This window comes from Homalodisca vitripennis, unplaced genomic scaffold (assembly GCF_021130785.1).
Source record: "Homalodisca vitripennis isolate AUS2020 unplaced genomic scaffold, UT_GWSS_2.1 ScUCBcl_205;HRSCAF=1615, whole genome shotgun sequence".
Lineage (NCBI taxonomy): Eukaryota > Metazoa > Arthropoda > Insecta > Hemiptera > Cicadellidae > Homalodisca > Homalodisca vitripennis.
Genome location: NW_025776341.1, coordinates 105,112 through 128,030, shown reverse-complemented (window position 1 = coordinate 128,030; position 22,919 = coordinate 105,112). Strand labels below are relative to the sequence as shown.

The window sequence follows — 22,919 nt, the reverse complement described above, 5'->3', positions numbered from 1 at the left end:
TATAATCGGTTGAAAAATAAGTTAAAAATAATTTTTTTGCAAAGTTCTGCAAAACGGGCAAAATAGTGCTGGGATTTTTAGTAGATCCCTTACAGTGAATAGTGGGATTTTTTGGTAGATATTTTTTAAAAAAATGGCTGGGATCGAAAGGGTTAAGATTTGTTTTTTAATTTTTGTGTGCGACATAAGTATTGTGAATTCTAAACAAAATGGTCTATCAAGTTTTACTTAAATTTCTAAAACAAACACAAATTTCTTAAATAGATACTTTTATCAGCAATTTTTTGAATTCATAAGTAGACACAGTAGTAATAATTGATAGTAGTAAGAAGTTCACAAAAATAACTGCAAATGATCTAAAAGTTATTGAACATGCAAAAAATCGCCCGCAAAAAAAATTACAACATTCAAGACAATAACCAACTATGTCAGTAACCTATTCACTGAGTGTTTTAATAAAAATGTATTGAAGTAGTCAGTCAAACCACTTTATTCCATAATATGTCAAGATACAAAGAATAGCGTCAGTGCAATAAAACTAAATGCTAGTATTAATTTAAATATATTAATAGAAAATTGTAACATTAGTTAATTTAAATTGTAACTGACTTTTTAACAATTTATCTTCAATATTCTTCTTAAATTAATTAATGTGTTTTTATATTTAAAAAATGTCTCATATTAAAAAAAAATAAATAAAGACAACTAAGCTACATAATTTGTAAATTTTAACAGATCTCTTCCCATTACAAATTTTGTTGGTTAATTGTATAAATATCTCACACTTAAGTAATTTTTTAAATTCAAGATTGTGTTGATCGGTATAGGCTATCTATTAAAACGAATATTATATGTATGTATATAAGTATATGACACAAAAATTGATTTACATAAATTATTAATTCAAATATTTGTAAACTATATACTGTCAGAATTTCAAGTTAAGAAAAAATGTTTCATAGAATCTGTGTACATTATATGCATTATTACTCTCGAAGAAATTTTGTAGGACCAATAACCTATTTAAATTGCTTATCATTGATGCTTCATAAATGCTTATTCCGTGAGTATAAATGCTAAATCTGAGTGGATCAATGAGAAGTATATTAATTTTAGGTGTACTTAAATTAAGTTTTGCTATTTGTCACAATGTTTATAGGCCAGTAGACATATTATTAGTAACATGATTATATGTTTATCCTAAGCTAAATTCTTATCTGTTACAATTCCTAGAAACTTTGTGTGGTTTTAATTCTGTCATTGTCTAGAAAAAAGTCACAGTTGAAATTTTATCTGGATTGTTTTGTAGAAAATGAAATATTGAATAGGAATTGAATATAAGATTATATTTATTAAAAAAGTTCTTAATCCTACTCCAATCAATATATGATAAAATATCAATATTCCCATGCCTCTGATCAGAAAGCGAAACATTGGAATCATCAGCATACAGACATACAACACTATACAACCCCTTCATCACTCTTGGCAAACCTCCTATGTAACAAAAACAATAATGGCTCCAGGATAGACCCCTGGGACAAACCGTGCCACAGTATCTGCAGCTGTGATATATGAGCCCTCATATACTGACATATTTGTAAATAAAAAATATTAAAAAAAGTACAAATAAAAGTATAAAAATTGTATTTTTTTTTTTTTTTTTTTTCAATGTTGAAACATCTTTGGAAAGCATCATTCCAAGTTCTTGTGTAATCAATTTAAGTGAGTTAATACAGGAAATGCTCAATCAGAATTATCTTTCATGTGATCCTAACCAAGTCCTTGGGGTTCTGACTTTGCAAATTTGTTTATGTTTGTAAAGTAACAAATAAGAACTTGTATGTCCAATTATTGTGAAGTCTACATTATTGACAGCTTCATAACTAAACTGACAAGATAAGAGTGACAACTGCATACTATAAAGTATTAAAACTTTATTGTTTGAAATAGCCAATGATGTACGATATTACCCAGACTAAGATTTGAATAGACGCCGTAACTGGGCTTTCAGTACAAAGTGAAGGGGGCTTTTAACAGGCTTTTTAAGCACTCTCTTAAAAGAATGAAAACCTCTGTTCCAAGAGGGAACTCTGTCCAGTTGGTAGGTATCCTATACACCAGGCCATTATTCAGTCCTGACAGTGCACACATTTTGTATTGGTTTTTTCAGTAATAACATACCTTTGGTTTGACATCTGATATATGAATCATAGCAACCTTCAATAATTTTGGCCCATCCTCAGCAAGAGTAATTAAATGATTTTTTGATAATTTGGCGCACTTGCTGGGATTACTTAAAATACTGAACAGATAAATTCTATGTTTTTGTATATTATTTTTTATGTATGTGTTAAAATTAAAATTGAATGATATAATTAAAATGAAAGGCTATATTGAATATGGGTGTGTTGCAGTCTCTCCCGGCACCTGTGAAGCGTAGAATAAAAGCTCTGAAGAAACTGCAACTGGAGGCGACACATACAGAAGCAAAGTTCTACGAAGAAGTTCATGAGCTTGAATGCAAATACCATCTGTTATACACACCTCTCTACGAAAAAGTAAGTTAAGTACACCTGGTCGTTGTTAAGTTAGATAAGTTTTGTAAAATGTTGCAAAATATGTTTATCAGTACACATGAATTATTTTCTGTCAATACACTTAAGTTTTTTTATCACACACTTTAAAGCTAACATTGTATAAAAAGTTCAACATTATTATTTATATTGATAAGGTAGTCAAGTATGCCTAGTTTTATAAGTGAACGTAATTTTATTGCAACATTTCTGCTATTCATACTTTTATAGAGATTTCAAGAGTTTCATTGCTTCAGGAAGTTTGCATTTTATTTTATAAAAAAGCTCAATTTCATGAATGTGAGCAGTTGAAACTTTTACGCTGTGCAAAAATAGAAACCTTGCAGTGTCAATTATGAAGACAATGCCAATCACAAGTCTGATAAGATGCACACCTACTTGTCATATGTGTTGTGTGGGACTTTCACAAACGATAATTCTTGTTTCTAAATACAATTTATTGTCTTATTTTACAAGTTAAGCCTCCATTGAAAAAGTTATTCTTAAATGTACACACAAGATTTTTCATTCTTTGAAAAGTTTGTTTGAATGCTTGAACATGAATTGATTTTCACAACTTTTTTTTATTGTAATTAATAAAATTTAATGTGGCATTAGCTCATATGGTAGATTTTTTTCTGTATGCCATTGAAACTCCACTAGTGAACATGTACGGTTAACAAAAGTAGCCAGTAGCAGTTTAAGAAAAATATCTACCAAAATCCGACAATGTACTAATGTACTGTAAGAACATTAGTATAGTATATAGGCTCTACTAAGAATCCAAGACCTATATACCTGTTTCAAAACAAACTTTAATCAATTATTTGTCAATTAGTTTATAAGATTTTTATAGTATTCAGTATCTAATATATACATTTATAATGAATGTGCAAAATATTAGTAAAACAAAATAATGCATCACAAAAATTAAATATTTTTTACTTTTGTTTATCTGAGAGGCATATGAATATACTGAACATACTTATTAGATTTCCTTTTACATTTTTACTAGGTTTTAGATCATTGTAGAACATTAAAGAAATGCTTTACTAAAACAAAATTTCAACTATCTTATCTTGTACAGTCAATAAAAATGCCAAACAAAATTTAATATATCTTGGGTAAAACAAAAATAAAGATAAATTACTTCCAAGATTTGAAAGAAAAGCGCAATTCTACCTGTTCTTGTGTAATCAACTTAAGTGAGTTAATAAAGGAAGTGCTCAATCAGAATTATCTTTCATGTGATCCTAACCGAGTACTTGAGATTCTGACTTTGCAGATTCTTTTTATTTTTTTTTTAAGTAACCAAAGACAACTCGTACATTAATTGTTGTGAAGTCTACATTATTGATTTTTGTATGGTGATTTTACGTATCTAAAATTATTGTTTTATATACTTATTTTATATCAGTTGAAAGCTCTTAATCTCGATGTGCCTCTTGTGGATTTTGCACTACCCTATTTCATACACACCCCACATGCTTCCAAAGTTGAAATATTATTCTTATGAGAATTTTTGTTCTCCATCTGCAGCTTTTATCCTCTTCTCTGCATTGGTAGAAAAATACAGATAGGTTTTGAGCAGTTATCTCGTTTTACTTGATAAATAGTAAATTGTGTAATTATTGTTGAGTCGATGAAAATATGTATACGTATTTATAATAAATAAATGTCCTACAACTACGCATGATTAACAATTGAAACACAATTTATAAATATTATGAAATGTGTGGTTGTGTACAAAATGCAGGTAATTTTAGGCGCTAGTTTATTAATGTTTTGTTTTATTTAAATAACATACTTTTAAAAAAATAGGCTTATTCAGAATTAAGAAAATTTATATATATATTAGGTGTGTGTAGTAAAGTTTTTTGCTAAATTTCTTCAAAGTAGGTTGTTAAACTAAATACAAGCAGTTTATAGAACTGTTTTGTTGGGTTTTTTACAACACATGATGTTTGGGGTTTAACATTTAAAAATTATTGAAAATTCAAAATTAGTCAGTTTTGTGGCTAATGCTTATTTATATTCAGACATTTGACCAGATTTTCACAAATGCAAATCTTGTTGAAGTTTCTCTCAACGGTCATCACATACAGTTGTGATAGTTTCTCTGTATTATCATCGCACATACTTATAGGAGCCACTCTCAATGGTGTTCTTGTTAAATTCTTTTTAGTGGTCATCATGTATTTGCTGTATGTTTCGTTGATAACATTGGTTTGTAACCCGTTTTAAATTCTAATTTAGGAATAGAAAACGCTGTCATGACATACCGATCAGTAATTTTAATAAAAACAGAAGTATAATAGAATAATCTTTCTTATTACCACTTTTCTTTTCTCATTGAACTATCCTCCTGTTTAGAGAAGATCTGTCATTTCGTTCTGTTGATGTTTTACGGATTGTGGAATAAGTTGTGTATTTTTATTCGTACAGAAATAAAAACAATTTTGACAGATTTGAATCTTTTGTTTATGTTGTCATGATTATATAAATTCATTGTATTTTCTAAACTGCCCAATGTAAGACAATAAATATCCATACCACAGATATTTGGGATGTATGTATTAATAACGGGTTAAAATATATTTACATGAAGGAAGTACATATGAAATAGCATTGTTTGTATACTCAGTGTGTCTATATGGCATGCTCAAGTGTGAAGTGTTATTGTTGCTGAGAGTGTTGCACAGTTTGGGATTATTTTAGAGATGTTTTAGAGTGATGGCGTACTTATTAAAATGATAAAGCTTTTCAGTTATCGTTATGATTTTAATTAATTTGTGATAGTGGCATATTAGATGATTGAACTATGACAATCTTGAGATATTGGACCTACATGTGAAGAGTGAAACAATACCACATTGTTATGTTTGTTCTAAATAACAGCACTTATGCCGGGGGCGGGTGAATCGAAATAAAGAACACTTTTACATTTCTTAAAACACGGCCACACGAGGGGTGGTGTGGCAAGCGAGACTGGGAGTTGACTGACTACCGGCTCAAGGAATGCTCGGACGAGGCAGTGACCAAAGGAGAGGGGGTTCAGGTGATGTCGAGTAGCCAATGCCGTTTATTCAAAATCATACGATTAAAACAGCCGACACATTACGTCATATGGGGTGAGGTGCACATGTTGCAAATATATCTAAACTTACTAGATAATGATACAAAGAATATTCATATATAACACACATCATAAGCATAATTTGGGATAGTGGCATATTACATGATTGGACTATGACAATCTTGAGATATTGGACCTACATGTGAAGAGTGAAACAATACCACATCATAAGCATAATTTGGGATAGTGGCATATTAGGTGATTGAACTATGACAATCTTGAGATATTGGACCTACATGTGAAGAGTGAAACAATACCACATCATAAGCATAATTTGGGATAGTGGCATATTACATGATTGGACTATGACAATCTTGAGATATTGGACCTACATGTGAAGAGTGAAACAATACCACATCATAAGCATAATTTGGGATAGTGGCATATTACATGATTGGACTATGACAATCTTGAGATATTGGACCTACATGTGAAGAGTGAAACAATACCACATCATAAGCATAATTTGGGATAGTGGCATATTACATGATTGGACTATGACAATCTTGAGATATTGGACCTACATGTGAAGAGTGAAACAATACCACATCATAAGCATAATTTGGGATAGTGGCATATTACATGATTGGACTATGACAATCTTGAGATATTGGACCTACATGTGAAGAGTGAAACAATACCACATCATAAGCATAATTTGGGATAGTGGCATATTAGGTGATTGAACTATAACAATCTTGAGATATTGGACCTACATGTGAAGAGTGAAACAATACCACATCATAAGCATAATAAATTTGGGATAGTGGCAAATTAAATTATTGAACTACAACAATCTTGAGATATTGGACCTACCTTATAAAATAGGACATCATCCCTTATTCTGCAATGAAAGATGAGGTCATAAAGTGCATTTGGTTTAACATTTTTTATATGGACTAAAACCAAAATGGCTGCTAGTACAGCCGGCTCTTAAGGCTTACCACTTGCCAACATGTCATCAGTTGTGATGGTAACTGCTTCTAGATATTCTCCTGAAGTTATGCATGCTTCCAGTCATTATTAACATATGCTCTTTGATCAAAGTATACATGCTTCTATACAATTTATGCTACTTTCCAGAGATCTACAATTATACAAGGTTTATACGAACCAAATGATGAGGAGGCCGATTTTCCTTCCGATGACGAGAAAGAAGAGGAGTTGAGCAATGAAATAAAAACCAAAGTCAAGATTGAGGATGTCACTGAGACGAAGGAACCAGTCACAGAGTAAGTAGATGTTTCTCAGTTATCTAACGGCCACTATTTCATAATTGTTGGGACAGTGTATTTCTTACCTTTTGATACTCTTTTCTTTGAAAATTTTACAATACGTTTTTTTCTAGTAAAATCTTAATAGTTTACAGAGAACTTGACTCCTGAAAATATTATGTAACTGAATTAATGAGGGAACATTGTCATGGTTCACAAACATTGTCAGGCAGTCCTGGAACTGGTAGGATATGCTGTGGATGCATCTTAAAATTTGCTGTAGGAAGTGTAAATAAATACTTTTCCAGATTAATGAAGCTTTGTCAAATTGTTTCCCTGGTGCTTGTTTACACACTTTAATCATTTTGATAGAAGCCCCCAAGCCTTTTCAATTATTTCTGTTGTAATAAGCAATTTCTCAGAAGATACATTTGCCTGATAATAAAGGTCCTCATCAACCATACTTTCAGTTTAACTAATGCTTTTATAACTCTTTTTAGCAATGCTGTAAGAGTTGTTTATTGATGGGTAAATTTAAACAAAATGTTATATTGATGCCAAAATTGTGGCCTTGCTTTACATTTCTATGTTATTTTTTTTTACTAAGAAATGAGAATCACTAGATTTTTCTCGTTCCCCAATTTGGCACAGATTCCAGTATAAATATAACCAAAGAATTTAAATATGGTATGAAGAGCAGGTTTACTTTTACTAGGCAGAAAGGGGATACTATTCCTCTTCTTCGTCATAGAAGAGATGTTAAGAAGAACACAGGCTACAGGCTAAAGGTGAGCTCTTGGAAATGCCCACGTTTAAGGGTTAAGCAGATCAGATAAATAGCATTTTGCTATGATATTACAGCTTAACTTCAAAAGTTAACTATGTAAATCTTCAAAAGTTAACTGTAAAATTTACATTTTAATGTTTCCTTAATTCATTAGCAGTAAAAACAATGAAAGCTCAACCATTAGGTTTTTTTGTCTAACCATTAACCAGCTGTTCCTTGTCAAGTTGGTGTTATATAAATTTCTTAATAAAAATTTGACTTATATGTATAAATATTGTTCATGAATTTCATTTTCAAATCTAATGTATTGCTTAACCTGTTGAGGAGTAGCTGAAAGTTGTTCCAAAAGAGTACAGACAGTTATAGCTGTTTGATCCCAAAAGAGTATTGACGGTTATGACTGTCCATGACGGGGTTGCTAAAACAATCAATATTGCAACTGTTTATGCACTCTAGTGGCGTTCTTACATACTATTTCGACTGTGAAATGTTCAAAGTGATTATTGCTGTAGGGTGCTGGCTCCTAGTGACGGAATACATAATCACAGATTTGCCGCCAAATGTTCTGTCATTTTCTCGCGCCACGTCCATTTATAGGCTATACATGGAATCAAAAAACCCAAATGCTAAGGTTCACATCGTGGACTTCCGAATTGACGTTATCAGACAGATACTGGAAGCACATGTTGCACCAAGAGAAGAGGCCGCAGCTGTGACGCGTCCGTTGGGCAGAGCCCAGCAGCCGCTACGCTTGTCAGGTCGCCATTTCCCCCGCCCACTACCAGTAAGGGAAAATGGCCGAAGGAAGCTAAAACGCTGCTTTGTGTGTTCAAATACAACACGGGGTGAGCGTAAAAGGAAAGAAACTGCTTATGAGTGCACAAAATGTGAAGTAGCACTTTGTGTGTACCCGTGTTTTTGAACACTATCATAAGTTTGTAAAATTCTTAAAAAAAAAACAAAATGTATGAATTTATCAAGTTGTAGATCCAAAAAATGCATTATTATGATATTTTGTAAGGTTTCAATACATTTTGAATGAAAACAACACAAAATTTTTTCTTCACTCCCTGGAGTGCATTAAGGATAATTTTGCTTACTCTAGTATACACTAGGTAGGATGACGGTTATAGCCGTCAGTACTCCCCAACAGGTTAAAGCTGTAAGTACACAATGTAATATAGTATTCATAATAAATATGAAAATTACAGTAATATTTCCTTCTCCTTTTCCTTGTCTGTTACTTAACCTGGATTTAGATTTAGTCCTAAATTGTGAGCGGACCTATTAAATAATCCTTATTAGATATATTTTAATATATATCACATTATAATTATATATTGCATAAATATCGATTAATATTTTTACACTTGGATTGTTCAGTGAGGAGAAAAACAAAGCAAATGCCAATGGAATTCCTGACTTCTGGTTGACCATCTTCAAGAATGTCGGTATTCTCTCAGAAATGGTCCAAGAACACGATGAGCCAATCCTGAAACACCTCATTGACGTAAAAGTGATATTTTTAAAGAGTAACCCTATGGTAAGTGTGATATTTTATCTATGTAAACAATTGTCAACATTGTTAAGTTTAAAAAAAATAATACAGATTTCTGTTGCATAGTCAGAATTTTATTGTGACAAGTGAGCAAAAGAGCAAATAAAGATCCAAGTCCATTGTAAAATTAAGATACATTATGCTCTAACAGACTGTTACATAGTAAAATACTGTACCTCGTCATAACTGTTGGAATAATAAATGCATAAGGTGCATAAAGTACAATAAAACAACTTGGTAATACGAAATAAATAAGTTTTTATACATATATATTGTTTTGAAAGTTAGGCCTTTTGTTCAGAACTGTACTATTGAACCTATTTAGATTGTTTTTTTTTATTTGTTCCAGGGTTTTGTTTTGGAGTTCCATTTTTCACCAAATGAATATTTCTCAAACTCAGTTTTAACAAAGGTCTACGAAATGAAATGTGTTCCTGAAGAATCAGACCCCTTCAGTTTTGAAGGGCCGGAGATCTACAAATGCAAGGTACAGTATCATAATTTAAACTGTTTAGATACTAAATTTGGTTAACCCCTCTCCTGGCCAAAAGCTTCAAGTCACCTTGTTATGTATTATCATTGACAGAATTACTAAAACAATACAGAATCTATAATTTATCATAATCCCTTGTTCCTAAATGGCAACATACACATCAATGCATTTGGACATAACAATGTAGCCAATATTAATAAAGGAAAGATGCCCTGATATATCGTCATTTGATATATACCTATTATAATATAAAAATTACTTTCAGTTCGCTCAGTTTTATGAATGAAAGACTTTCCTCGTAGGTGGTTATTTTAGAACATTTATATATATATACATTAACTTCATTTTCTGAAATAGGAAGGTAATGTAGAACTTAATGTAATTTTTACTTGGTTAAAATAATAAATAGGGCTGCAGTATGCAAAATAAAGACATTAAACTTCATTCCCATTATTTGTTTCAACTTCATACGCATTACAACAAAAGGTTTATTGATGTGATCTTAGTGAAGACTAGCATTAAATGAGTTTGATCCAATTGTTTTTAGTCAAAACATAAAATTTAGGCTACTTGCTAAGAAGGAATACCTAATTCACTCTTGTAACCGTTCTTTTTAAATTAAAATGTTCTACTTCATTTTTAATTTATTGTTTATGATATTGTAATATTGAATTCAAATTGTTTAGTTAGCAGCAATATTAAGCCAACGAGAAGCGGTTTTGCTTTCCCATATGATAATGTTGCTAAACTAATGCAAGTTAAAACTATCATTAGATACAACAATTTTATCTTTTGCTACATTTTTTTCTATCCTATATGCTTTTTGTATTCTACTTGAATTTTGGGGAGGGAGTTTAGCTCTTAGGTAGGCCTCCGTTTAATCTTTGTTTTGTCACATGCAGTGCTTAGGCTATTACCAATGATCCCACAGGTATCTGCATAAAACATTTCCAGGCGTAATATGGTTATTTAAGAAAAAAAAACATTAATATACTGTTCAATTATCTGAGAATATTCCTGTCCTAAATGTTCTCATTTCTAAAGTTACACACTACTAGTATTATATGAATTGGAGGGAACTTCTCACCGTTTGCAACTTGTTGGCTCTCACATATGATCAAGTTGCTATATCAATGCAAGTTGTGACTACCACCAGTTGATTTTATCTTCTTGTGGTTTTAAATCTTGCAACATTTTCAATTCTAGTTGTTTCAGAAAGATAATTTATCAATTCTACGATCACTGGTTGTGCCTAGCACTAACAATTATTTTCGCTATATTTTTATTAAATTGTCAATATAGTTGGTAGTACTGAAGCCTATACTAGTTTGAAATCTCTGATGAATATATTGATTATTCATCATTCAACGCATACATAGCTGAAAAATCAATTCATTTTGAGTAGTGTTCTAAATGAAGATAGATTAGCTACAGTTAGACTAGATACATTTTCTATAAATAGTTTTTATATTAGTGTTTTGTTTTGTTCTGTTGGATTCGATAGGAAATGAAATTGATTAAGGGGAGTCGGAACGCAAAAAAATAAAATTTATACAATTTTTTTTTTATTTTTTATTTTGATTTGTTAGTTCATTCCCTTTAAAAAAATATAACTCTCACAGTTGTATCTTATTCCTAAGTTTCAAAATTAAATAAAAACTAGAGGTATGTCAGCTGTTTTTTGGTCGGAAAACGTGTTGAGAAAGCTGACCACTTCTTTCAGCACATTGTATAGTGCACACTTCTCTATACACAGAGAAGTTTTAACATCTATGACTTGATTCTTACTCTGTGTTACCTCTAATGTTACTTGACATCTGATTTTCCTATTAGCCTATGTTTGTTGTGAAATAAATAAATAAAAATAAAATTAGGTGACGGTAAGGTGCTTGGGGGAAAGAAAAGACTAACAGACGCCCAAATAGACAAATTACAAACATATTATGGCCTTGCAATAAGAAGAGGTGTAAAGAATGTAGAAGAAATGAAGAAAAATATTCGGGCCACCTACTTTCATAAACTCTCCACTAATGAAAATCCTCAACACGGTTTGTGTCCGAAAGGCGTAGACTCGTGGTGTGGTTATGAGAAGGCTAAGGCTCAAGGTACAGTTTATGACCACAAAGATAGCCTACCTGAAGAGATAATGTTAGAAATAAAATACATCTACAGGGCACTAACAAATTCTGAGTTGTTAAAATAATGTTTACACGGACATACGCAGAATCCAAACGAGAGCTTCAACAATGTGGTATGGGCCAAAATTCCAAAACGGGTAAGGCTGGATACGTTGAAACTTGGTGTATATGATGCTGTCACTTCGTTCAATGATAGAAATAGTGGCAAACTTGAAGTTTTCCAGAAGCTTGGACTAAGTTTATGTGATAGGTCAGTGAGTGCTTTGCGCGGAATTGATGAATTGCGACAGAGGAAAAGTGAGAAAGCTGCGGAAGGAATAACGAAAGAAGCCAGACAAGAAAGAAGAAAAAGAAAAATGGTTCAAAATGAAAAGTATGATGAAGCAGATGGACCCCAGTATGGCCCAGGACTTTTATAAGGTAGACCTAGAGCCTCATTTAGTCTTGTTTTCACAATAAATGCGATTTCCGGAAAGTTAGCATTTTTCTCATAAAGGTACATTTTTCTCAGGAAGTATTCAAGATACAGTACTGATATTTTTTGCACGTAATCTATAGGCTATTGCCAACAATCAGACCCAATTTCATGCAATTTGCAATCTTAGTTTTGCTGCTATAAAACTTTTACCAAACGATTACGTGATTTTTTAAATTGATTTGGAAAAAAAAAATTTTCACTAGGAAAAACTTTTTGAAAATTATCCAAGTTGGGTCTGATTACACAAAATAAGGTAATAAACAAATGTTGAAAAAATTATGACTGTAGCCTAAGTACTTTCTGATAAAAATGTACCTTTGTTAACATGGTGAAGATGGGCGTTCCGACTCCCCTTAAAGTGTTTGACTTGACCTACTAATTCCTTTGATGATTGTATAAATTTTTGTAGTGTTTTTGGACTGATACAATTGACGATAACCTGAGAGACATGTCCTTTTATCAATATTAACTTGTGCATCAACAAATTTCATAATCAGGAACCCATTCAATGTAGTGTTTTGTTTGTCAGAATTATTTTTGTAGAAATTGAGAGGGAATGGAAACTATAAAACTTGTACCCTAGTTGGCTTAGTACCTTATCCAGTTATTGGAATTAACTTGGTAAATACTCAGTTAGGGAATTAAATTCCCTAATACTCAACAATGTTTGCTTGACTAACTATGTTCTGGTTGCTGCTTTCTGTAGAGAAAATCATCTCAAAGGGGGCACATCTATATTCAAAGCAAGACAACCTCGCTAATGAAGTTGAAAGTATCCTCTCAGAAAAACACAGTATTGAGTTATTATGTTGAAATTGCAGGTATAAAAATACATCTAAGCAAAAAGGAAACCTTATATGTGCTGGGTGTTTACAGACCCCCCTCTGCCTCACTTGAGGAGGCCCTTACACAGATGACTCAAGTGCTGGAAGAAATTCCAATAACAACAATGGAATTTGTATTCTGGGGGACCTTAACGTTGATAGTCTGACACAATCAAGAGAAAAAACTGCAGTAAGTGAAATGCTTGCCACTTTCAACATAACAAGGATTCCTCTGCCCCCAACCAGAATAACCTCCACCACTGCTACTTCAATAGATGTAGTATGCACCGATCTGGACTTGGGGAAGGTTAACGTTAAGGTTATCCATACCTCGCTTTCTGATCATACAGGACAGCTCTGCAAACTTTGAAGTGGACTGTGAAGCAAAAAGAACCTATTAACATGACCAGACAGATTTTCAACTTTCACAATCTCTCAAACCTATCAAACCTCCTTGCATTAAACTCCTGGGAAAGAGTCGAGTCAGCACCTACAGTAGAAGATGCATACTCAGTTTTCATTAGTACAATTACAACAGCACTAGACATCACATGCCCCCTTAAAAAATCAAGAATTAACAAAAGAAAATATACGCTTTACAACACAGAAGTAGATGAACTGCGAGCAGACTTCATAAGAGCTAATGAAAAATGTGCACTCAGCAAAAAAGGAAGAGGACAAATATATAGCTTTTCAAAAGAAGAAGGAATATAGATATGAAGCTGCGAATACTCAGAAAAACAAAGTGTGAACAAAGAATAGCTGAGGCAAGTAACAAAAGTAAGGCTGTATGGGAGATTGTCAACAGTGAAAGGAAAGCGAAAAAAAAGGACTCAGAAACAGTCTGGCAGTTGAATATCAATGGCAATAACAGTTGAATTATTATTATTAATAATTGTAATTTTTAATTTATTTATTTATGGATAGCTGCCTTTGTCCCCCATATACGATATATATATATATAATACAGTTGAAGACCTGAAAGAAATTGCAGAATACTTCAATGAATTCTTTGCGACTACAGCGGAGGATATTCTGACCAATAACAATTCTCCCAGAACTTCAGTGATCGAGGAGCCAAGAGATCATTACGAAACAGCACTCAACGAATTCCAATTGGTAACATCAGAGGAGGTACTGAAAGTTATTTTCTTCTATGAAATCCAAAACATCCACTGGAGTAGATGGGCTAAATTCCAAAAATATTAAAGTTCTGCAGAAATGAAGTTTGTATACCAATCGCCAGTATTGTTAACAAATCCCTAACTCAGGGTAAGATGTCCTGAGAATCTAAAAACCTCCAAAGTGTACCCTCTGCACAAACAAGGTAATAAAAAGGAAGTGCAGAATTTCAGGCCCATCTCTTTAATTCCTACAGTGTCAAAAGTCATGGAAAAGGTCATACTGACACGTCTCACACAGCAATTTGGAGATAAATCGCAACCTACCAGAGAGACAAACATGACTTCATATCGGGAAGATCTACCACCAGTGCCCTCATTGATTTGGTTGAGCACCTCGTTGACAACCTTGAGGAGGAAAAAAATGTTTGTAGTGATTTTCTAGATCTAAGCAAAGCTTTCGATTGCCTTAACCACAGATTATTATTGACAAAACTTAGCTTTTTAGGCATCAAGGGTACAGCACTAAAGTGGTTTGAAAGTTACTTGCAGGGTAGAAGGAACATAGTGGAGATCAAACAGGTTCTTGAGGGAAATATCAAAATTGAAACATCCGAAACCCGATGGAAAATTAAAAGAGGTGTTCCTCAAGGATCTGTCTTGGGGCCTGTACTGTTTGTGCTTTTTCATTGGAGACCTTCAGGAGCACTTGGGGGAGGGTTTGCTATCCAGTGTCATACACGGATGACACTGTCCTCGTCACAAACAACAAGTCGGTGCAGGCACTGGAAATTGACACCCACACATCAATAACTAGAGCTAAGCACTACTGCCTGAACAACAATCTGATTTTCAATACATCCAAAAACCAAATGCATCATATGGGGAAGACATAAAGATTATGTAATCTTTGCCACTGGACCTAGAACAAGTGCTCCTCTGCAAAAGCATTTGGGTGTCACAATTGACAATCGTCTCTCATGGAATCAACATGTAGACATAATGTGTTCAAAACTCAGCACAGCTCTTTTTGTTTTTAAAGAGAGTTAAACACATTAGCACACCAGAAGCTACTAGAATCACTTACTTTGCGCTTTTCGAGACACATGTTCGCTATGGAATAGTGCTTTGGGGGGGGCTCTTCTATCACCAACCTTCAGCGAGTCCTAGTTATGCAGAAGGCGTGCAGTGCGAATCATGGCTGATTTAAATCCTCAAGAAAGCTGTAGAGATGCTTTTAAGAACTTGGGCATACTCACAGTGGTGTCTATTTACATTACGGAGGTAATATTACTAGCTATCAGACAAAACTGCTTGAGGAACCGTGATATCCATGAACGCCAAACAAGACATGGCAATGACTTCAATCTGCCAGCCCACAGATCAGCTCTATTCGCCAAGAAGCCAACCTATGCAGGTGCCAGGTTGTACAACATGCTACCAGGAGAAACTTAAGAACCTTGGCCCACAAGTTTTTGAAGAGGAAAATGTTCAAGTTGCTAGTGGAAAAGACTATACAGCCTAGAAGAATTTATGACCATCTACACCTAACTAATAAAAGTTAACAAAAATGTTTTAACTTATACTTTTTAAGATTTGACACTGTCCTCTGTTCTTGATGAATATGAAAATAAAGTCTATTGTCTATTGGAATTAACTTGGTATAAATCTAGTACAGTTGCAACGAAGCCAAGGTGAAACCTTTTGGTTCTCACCTACGATCTAGTTGCTATATCAATGCAAGTTATAACTGCCACCAGGTGTTACCATGATCTTGTGGTTTTAAAACTTTCAACATTAAACTATTTCCTTTCATGTACAACATGTTACAAAACATTCATCTCCGTGAAACTTGTATCTAGTTAACTTAATACATTATCCACTGACAATAACCTCAAAATATTTTGGTTCACTAGTGATTTCATTATAACAACTCATTATTGGAATTAACTTTGTATAAATCTAGTACAGTTGCAACGAAGCCAAGGTGAAACCTTTTGGTTCTCACCTACGATCTAGTTGCTATATCAATGCAAGTTGTAACTGCCACCAGGTGTTACCATGATCTTGTGGTTTTAAACCTTTCAACATTAAATTATTTCCTTTCATGTACAACATGTTACAAAACATTTATCTCCGTGAAACTTGTATCTAGTTAACTTCGTATATTAGCCACTGACAATAACCTCAAAATATTTCTAAAAAATAAATCTAGTACAGTTGCAGCGAAGCCAAGGTGAAACCTTTTGGTTCTCACCTACGATCTAGTTGCTATATCAATGCAAGTTGTAACTGCCACCAGGTGTTACCATGATCTTGTGGTTTTAAACCTTTCAACATTAAATTATTTCCTTTCATGTATAACATGTTACAAAACATTTATCTCCGTGAAACTTGTATCTAGTTAACTTCATACATTATCCACTGACAATAAGCTCAAAATATGTTGGTTCATTAGTGATTTCAGTATAACAACTCATTATTGGAATTAACTTGGTATAAATCTAGTACAGTTGCAACGAAGCCAAGGTGAAACCTTTTGGTTCTCACCTACGATCTAGTTGCTATATCAATGCAAGTTGTAACTGCCACCAGGTGTTACCATGATCTTGTGGTTTTAAAACTTTCAACATTCAACTATTTCCTTTCATGTATAACATGTTACAAAAACATGTATCACCGTGAAACTTGTATCTAGTTAACTTAGTACATTATCCACTGACAATAACCTCAAAATATTTTGGTTCACTAGTGATCTTATTATAACAACTCATTATTGGAATTTATTTAGTATAAATGTAGGATAGTTGCAACCAAGCCAGTGTGAAAACTTTTGGTTCTCACCTACGATCTAGTTGCTATATCAATGCAAGTTGTAACTGCCACCAGATGTTTCCATGATCTTGTGGTTTTAAACCTTTCAACATTAAATTATTTCCTTTCACGTATAACATATTGTTACAAAATGTTTATTTCCATGAAATTTGTATGTAGTTATTATCCAATGACAACAACCTCAAAATATGTTGGTTCACTCGTAATTTCATTATAACGACTCATTATTGGAATTTACTTAGTATAAATGTAGGATAGTTGCAACCAAGCCAGTGTGAAACCTTTTGGTTCTCACCTACGATCTAGTTGCTATATCAATGCAAGTTGTAACTGCCACCAGGTGTTACCATGATCTTGTGGTTTTAAAACTTTCAACATTCAACTATTCCATTTCATGTATAACATGTTACAATTGCAGCAAACAATTGTATCCCGTTTAGTCCTGTTATTTTGATAAAAATTTAATTTACTAATTTAAAAGTTATAATGATCATTTATTGATTTCATTCTGCCTCTATGTGATAATTTAATATAAGCAATAAATTATTAATCAAATAAATTGATAATAGCATTGTAAACTAAGTCAGACTAGGTAGCTAACCAGTCTGTTAATAACAATGCTAAAGCAATGCAAGCCAAAGTGCCATAACATATATTATATTTGTCATGGCTCATATCTTGCCACATGCTTGTCAAATAATTTCATTATAGTTTCACTTCTACATATAATTATGTATATATTCCTGATAATCACTGATTAATTCTGTCCTAACAGGGTTGTACTATAGACTGGAAGAAAAACAAAAATGTCACAGTCAAAACAATAAAGAAGAAACAAAAGCACAAATCTCGAGGATCGGTCAGAACAATCACCAAAACTATCCAAAATGATTCCTTTTTCAATTTCTTCAATCCTCCAGTCAGTAAGTAACATTTTTAATATAAATTACGTAATTATAATAGTCAGTAACACGTTGACAGAGGCACACACACCTTATAGCGGGGTGGTTCTCAATAACTGTATAGAGCCGTTGGTGAAGGTATCAATCATTATTTTTTTTTAATGCTTTACACTTAGTCATTATAATCAGCAAGGAGGCCAAGATTAAACTTGAATCAAACATGTTTGTTTTATAACCTGGTATTTGCTTTTTAGATATTCTGATGTTAGAAAAGTGGTTATCGTGAACATTTTTTTTTTAGTCAATTTACCTCTTTTTGGGTTTATTCGTGGCTAATAAGCATTTCCCGATTTAAAGAAATGTCTACTAATTTTCTGATATAGTCTATTTATATAGAATAATTCCATATTAATTTTGCTGTGCTTTAACTTAAATTCAAAATATATGCACCCAATAAAAATTGCATTAAAAATAAATACAGTTATATATTATTAAATTAAATATCATTAGGGTGATGTTTGCCGAGGTAGTTTGCACATTCAGACGAGCAGGTGCCGGCCGTAATAAACAAAACTTGCTCAATTACATCAGTGTTTAAAAATTAAACATTTTAATAATGGTTTACAAAATCACATGATATAATGACTGAGAGTTCCATAACGAGACCTTATATACTAAGTTTTTGAACTGCTCAGCCTGGAATAAAAGGTAAGATGGTAATTTATGAACTAATTTTTTTTATATAATTCTAATATTGTAATCTAAACAATAAATTATTAACCAAATAAATTGGTAATAGCACTGTAAACTAAGTTAGACTAGGTACAGTTCGAGGACTTTAGCTGTGGCGCGTGACCTTGAGTGTTTGGCGTTAGGCGGGAGGGGTGGCGGGGTAGCATTATGCGCTGCGTCCCGAAAACATTTTCTGTGACTCATGGGTAAAACCCTCCTTTCGGGAATCGTATTGGCCTAAATAACTCACCACACTCGCTACAATCAGTCTGTTTAGTGACAGTGCTGATTGTGGTGGAATTGAATAATATCAATAATAGGACTTATCCTTGTTTTTTAGTTGTTATAGTGTTGTTTAACGTGTTTTTGAAAATAACGTATTTGTCAATACTAATCTGCAAATCGAAATCGTGAGTTTAAGCGATTGTTGCGCCTTCATCTCAGCGGCTAGCACGTAAACGCAACCCGCCACACATATAGCGTTTATTTGTTGAAAGGGTAGTATTAGGGCCCTACGAGCACAGCTAAATTCCTCCAACTGTATCTTACCAGTCTGTTAATTACAATGCTAAAGCAATGCAAGCCAAAGTGCCATAACATGTATTATACTTGTCATGGCTCATACCTTGCCACATGCTTGTGGAATAATTTCATTATAGTTTTAGATATATTTCTGGTAATCAAAACCAGTACACCTTGTTTAATAACCTGGTCTGAATCGAATCACTAGTTTCCGAGTTACAAATTTTCGGAATTGCAGTTTGGTTGAAAAGTGCTGAAAACCAGTATCTCATTCGTTGTTATCGACATTAAAACTGGATATATTGTTTGTTCATAGTTTATTTATATGCCCAAACGCAGAAATAAATAAGTTAAAATTTTATTGTACCTGTACTGGGTGGATTTACATTATCTTTCCAACTCAGGTATTCATAAATATGGAATCGTTTTTATTTACAAACGACAAAATTCATAAGAAAAGTAATATTTAAACAATTTTGTTTCGTGGGTCTCTAGTTCTCAAATGTATCTCAATAAGAAACTGAGAAGAATATTGTTCATTTTTTGAGCTTCCACTCCTAAGAATTGCACTAAATTCGCCCATAGATATAAAATTACATGGAATACTGTAAATGGTATGTAAACCTTATTCACTAAACAGTTGTGGAAACTTCATCAATAATACGTTTAAAAACAGAAAGTGCATGGTCTTAAATGATAGTGACATTGAATGTGTTTTATAATGGTTGTATTTCAAACCACTGCTGTCAAGCTAAATTACATGTGTCTATATTCAAATTTAAAAGCAGTGGTATAAATAAGTGTTAACATCCACATTCAGAAGATAAATAACTTCAATAAACAACCACTTTCCTTACAAGCTCAAACCTGTTTTAGATTTATTACCTGCTGCATGGCAGGACTCTTTAATCTTATCAGTTTTGAAGAAGTCCAATATCATGTTCAGTTTTTGGTTAGAATTAACAAAGTTAGATTTAAATGCATGATTGTTTGTCAGTTTTATATTCATGGTTGAGACTGAAGAGATCTAATTAGAAGTTGCAAATACAATTTTATTTGAGACTAGGTTTAATGTAAAAAGTAATTGAGTGCCTATATTTTATTATGATTTTTTTCAACAGTGCCAGAAGATCCCGATGCAGATGTAGATGAAGACACACAGTCTTTGCTGACAAGTGATTTTGAAATAGGTCACTACATCCGAGAAAGAATTGTTCCTAGAGCAGTCCTCTATTTTACAGGTGAGGTAGTAACCTACTATATATTTTCTTCTTTAGATGACAACTTAACACATTCACTGTTAACACATCTGATCGGAGAATTAACTATACTATTTCCAGGTATTGCTGTCTCCGATCGGAGACCTAACCGATGAAGTCACATTTTTATGAATTTAATGTTAAAAATTGTTTTGTTGCTGTTCCTGGAATTTCATCATAAGGTATTTTTTTTAATCAGTGAATGTGTTAATTATTGGTATAGGCTACAGGGTGTTTACTAACTATCCGGTAATTTTTTTTTTTTTTTTGTCAAGGAAAACAAAATATGTTAATAACCATGAGTAGGGTATGATAAGTTTACTGTTTCTCTATCTGTATGTGTTTTATTAGCCAGGCTTGAATCCTCTAGGGGCAAAAATGACTTGGAGCTAAGAATAAAGAAAATTATTAATTAGTTTCAAAATACAGGTTGTTTTAAAACTGCATGTTTATATGTCCCAAGATTTTAAACCACAGACAAAAGATAAGTTAAACCTTATACTTTATGTTTGGCTCTTAAGTTGGGTCTAGACAAATAAATATACAGAGAACCAAACTCTAAACTTATATGAGCTTTGAGTTTTTAAGTAAAGAAAATAACCTACAGAAAGACAGGCTGAGAACCAACACATGTTTATTGGAACTTCTTTGTGATAAACAAGAAATCTTAATTGTCTTTAAGCATTTATGACAACATAATGGTCAATGTCACTTCTTATAATTAAATAGCCTACTTCTATCACAGATTTAACATCCCGTAAAACAAGTGTAATAATTTAAACAACAAAATTAGGTAAAAATTTGATAAATTAACATGTTTTTCACATAGCCTGAAATAGAATTGGATAATTCGTTGTTGTTTGCAAAAAAATTAGACATTTCGGGATTTTTGTGGTTTTATTGGGATTTATTGTTCGATCCTCTTAATTTAGAATTATTTATCTGGTTTCACTTCATAACACTTTCAATTTTAGGAGAGGCACTGGATGATGAAGAAGATTTTGAGGAGGAAGAGGATGGAGATGAGGATGAGGAGGATGAAGATGGTGATGAAGAGGATCCCGATTTTGATCCCAACGACCCGAGAATACCTAAAACGAAAAAGAATGGCACTCCAGCAGAATGCAAACAACAGTAACATCTGAAAGTGAAAGAATCGTAGCCGGTGATACTTTCAAAATGTTAATAATAATTTGTTAATCAACACTCTTTCTTATCTTGGAGACATGTAATTGGTGAAAACCACTTTTCATTTCAAAGAGCAAATTGTTATTGTTAAGCATATTTTTAATCTTATGTTTTGCATTGATGTGTAACACATTGTTTGCTTACCCTAACTATATTATTATTTTTGGAAACATATAAAATATAAATAATTTTTTTAATATGAGTTTTCCTTTTTTATACCATGAGTTCATGTACTTTAAGAATTAGCTTTACGTGAATTTTACACATGGGTGTGCAGACGCACACACATACAAACACAAACAAAGTTAGTGGGGTTTGCTGTCACCAATTTCTTCCATTTGTGTTGAGTATGAGGCAGACAGTCTGGAAAAAAGTACTATTTTGAAAAAATGTTACTCTTACATGAAAGATTATGTACATTAAATTACATGTACTGGCACTTAACATAACTAGTTATGAGCTTTAGCACTTTTGAAGGCAAATTTTGAATGTTAACATTTTGCACTTTTTTGTCTACTCATGTCAAAGATTTTTGAGCACGTCCAGTCCCTCAGCTCCCTATTCAATTCGGCCCTTAAGACCATAACATATAGCCCAAATTAAATCATTATCCAATTGTAGCTGGAGTGTTGTAATCTCTCGGCCTAATAGGGAACTAAATAGTCAAATTCTGCCATTGAAATACTAGTTGAACTGATGTGCATGGTTTTGCTGAGTGGAGACGCTAACTCTTCAGTCCACTACATGTTGCCCGGCGAGCTGAGAGGACAACTACCTGAGATTTCATGAGACAAGGGAGAGATAAGTAACAACCACACTAAATGGCTTTATGAGTATAAAGGGTTAGCCATTTCCCCACCTATATCGGATGTCGTCATCATCGTTCGTAGTTATTGTTTCTTTTTCATACTGTCACTGTTTCATGACTGAAAACCTTGCTAATAATAGATTGTCAGGATGAATGAAAGACACATTGCTACAATTCACTGTTTTATTAGTTTAAAAGCAATTGGAATACATTGAATACTAGAATATGTTCTGCATTGTTGTTTAACAAAAGTTTACATATTTATTTATCTTGCACTGAAATAAAAAAAAAAAAAAAAAATGAGTGTCCAAGCACAGACCAGCCTGTTCCGGACTTAGGTGCAGTAGT

At 32.9% G+C, this 22,919-nt stretch overlaps 1 protein-coding gene across 1 annotated transcript in view; it reads left to right on the top strand.

The window, feature by feature from the left end:
- The window catches only part of LOC124370478 (nucleosome assembly protein 1-like 1), a 39,145-nt gene extending 17,185 nt beyond the window's left edge, over positions 1-21,960 (top strand). Inside the window, exons 3-9 of the mRNA XM_046828760.1 lie at positions 2,418-2,561; positions 6,796-6,944; positions 9,097-9,256; positions 9,621-9,758; positions 17,936-18,083; positions 20,438-20,557; positions 21,550-21,960. Of these exons, the coding sequence (XP_046684716.1) occupies positions 2,418-2,561; positions 6,796-6,944; positions 9,097-9,256; positions 9,621-9,758; positions 17,936-18,083; positions 20,438-20,557; positions 21,550-21,713 (1,023 nt within the window). The 3' untranslated portion in view covers positions 21,714-21,960. The remainder of the gene's footprint in view (positions 1-2,417; positions 2,562-6,795; positions 6,945-9,096; positions 9,257-9,620; positions 9,759-17,935; positions 18,084-20,437; positions 20,558-21,549) is intronic.
- The last annotated feature ends 959 nt before the right edge of the window (positions 21,961-22,919 follow it).